General features: G+C 41.0%; 1 protein-coding gene across 1 annotated transcript in view; it reads left to right on the forward strand.

Moving 5' to 3' along the window:
- The window catches only part of plac8l1 (PLAC8 like 1), a 6,821-nt gene extending 4,485 nt beyond the window's left edge, over window positions 1–2,336 (forward strand). Inside the window, 1 exon segment of the mRNA XM_017491877.3 lies at window positions 224–2,336. Coding sequence (XP_017347366.1) covers window positions 224–355 — 132 coding nt within the window. The 3' untranslated portion in view covers window positions 356–2,336.
- Window positions 2,337–2,500: the final 164 nt, after the last annotated feature.

Below are 2,500 nucleotides of genomic sequence, written 5' to 3' on the forward strand. Positions count from 1 at the left end.
CCAAGATCTGGAAGAAACCTGGCTAAATGATATCAGGAAACACACCTGCTGTATGAAAGGCAGGTGAGCATCGGTACTAGCAGACAAATGAAACTTACTGTATTAATATTAAATATTGAATTATTTATACATATCCTTCTTTAAAAGAAGATATCATAGGCATGATTTGTTTTGCTTCTGTATCTCTGTGTGTGATCTGTGTGTGTGTCTTGTGCATCTGCAGGGCAGTGTGTGTGAGGACTGGGTGACGGTTTTCTGCTGCTATCCTCTCGCTGTGTGTCAGATGATGCGGGAGATGAAGAGGAGACTGAAGAGACAGATGTACACTGTTACCACTACACTAGAGTGCTCCTGAGAGACTGTGTGTGAGTGTGTGTGTGTGTGTGTGTGTGTGTGTGTGTGCGCATGTGTGTTAAACCTGACACACTCAATTACCAGTTTTTGGAAAATTAATTGCATTCAATTCAATATAATTTTATTCCTTTAGCTCTTTTAAGACTAGACAATGTCCCAAAGCAGCTGTGCAGGAATCCAGATGTAGATTTAGATCCATGATGAAGAAGCGAAAGGAAACAGATGTGAAGGAAAACTCCCTGAGGCGACAAGAGGAAGAAACCGGAATGAAGACGGAAGCCGTCCTCTCCTGAGTGATCTCTCTGGATTATCGGTGTGATTATTATAAAGACGGTATCCAGGTGTAGATGTGAGAATAAGAACAAACAGAACTGAGTGTGTGTACACGACTATAAGTGTGCGGTTTAGATGTGAATAAGAGTGTGTATGATCACATTCAGATCGTTCAGCACCGGTGCACGAGTCCACGAGCTCGGTCCGCGTTTCCTGACGTTTCCACCACATTATTCCCCGTTTCTGAATCCTTTTGAAGATGGACGTGTGTGAAGCGTGTACGAGAGAAAGACACGGATTCAGCACGCTGTATTTCTCCCTCGGAGCGTGGCTCCGTGAGGAGGGAGTGTGTGATGTAGACGAGCTCAGGAATAAATGGTTTAATGACTGAAATCAAATTCTTGTTTTACGAAACAGTTCAGTTTGAAATGTGTCAGAGTTGGCAAACGAGTCGTTTAAGGAATTATAAAATATGACCTTTCGTTTTTGAGAAATCGTGCGATCGATATGTTTTATCTTTAGTGTACACGTCTGATTATAATATATTATAAATGCATCATTTAATCAAAAGGTGAGCGGTTACTCAGTAGTTCAGTGTTCACGAGATGAAAGCAGGATTTAATTTGAATCGTTTTCCACAATTTGAATGAGTTCACAGTTTTGCGAGCACTGCTCTCTCTCGCTCTCTTTTTTTTGCTTATTTTTTTCCTCTCTATTTTTTTGCTTTTTTTTTGCTCTCTCTCGCTCTTTTCTTGCTCTCTCTCGCTCTCTTTTTGCTCTCTCTCGCTCTTTTCTTGCTCTCTCTCGCTCTCTTTTTGCTCTCTCTCGCTCTCTTTTTGCTCTCTCTCGCTCTTTTCTTGCTCTCTCTCGCTCTTTTCTTGCTCTCTCTCGCTCTCTTTTTGCTCTCTCTCGCTCTTTTCTTGCTCTCTCTCGCTCTCTTTTTTGTGCTTATTTTTTTCCTCTCCATTTTTTTTGCTTCTTTTTTGCTCTCTCTCGCTCTCTTTCTTTGCTGCTGAATCTAGTCAGAGAGGAAACTACAGAGGAAACTTCCTAGTCCGAGGAAACTACAAACTCATTTGTCCAGCATGCACTCTGCTGGATTCCTGTGTTCTGAAGCACAAACTCTAGAAGCTGCATGTAGTGGTGCAGTCCTGACCTTGTTTTCTCCCTCGACATCTTCATGTGTAGAGGAGTTGGTGGTTTGTTAGTTTTTTTCTATCATGTGTTTTGTAGCCAGAATTTTTTGGACGGGGTTACCAGATCAGACCTTATTGTGGTAGCGATCAAAGGGCGGGGCAAAATACTAATCCACATCCATAGAAAAATGACTTATTTTAGCGCCCCCTATCCGTGTATGGTCTGAGTGCGATTGGACATAAAACACACACATTGTACACATCTAATCAGAATTTATTTGCCATCTAGTGAGCTGCCAAAACACAACGCCAGTAATCTTATCCGGTGCTACGAATACAATAACATTAGCTAACGGCAAACTGATAAAATCTAGATAATCGTTAACGGTTAGCTAAATTTGCTTGTATGTACAAAATGACTATATGAACTGTCACATTTTTCAATAATAATAATAAGAAGAAGAAGCAGAAGAAGAAGAAGAGAAAGAAGTAAATAATATGTCTGCCTCATGAGGGTAAAAGTTTGAATAGCTCTGCTCTATTTCCTGTCACAGAAACACGGTTCGGAATCTATTTGCGTTTCTTTTTCTTCTGCAGAGATGCAGATTGCGCTGGTATTTCAGTTTATGTAATGCGGCTATCAGGAAGCTCACAGTGCTCATTTATAAAGTTTACAGAGGAACATGAGCTTGAGATAAAGCGACTACAGCAGGAACATGAGCGAGGATCTAAAAGCC

Source organism: Ictalurus punctatus, chromosome 18, assembly GCF_001660625.3.
Source record: "Ictalurus punctatus breed USDA103 chromosome 18, Coco_2.0, whole genome shotgun sequence".
NCBI lineage: Eukaryota > Metazoa > Chordata > Actinopteri > Siluriformes > Ictaluridae > Ictalurus > Ictalurus punctatus.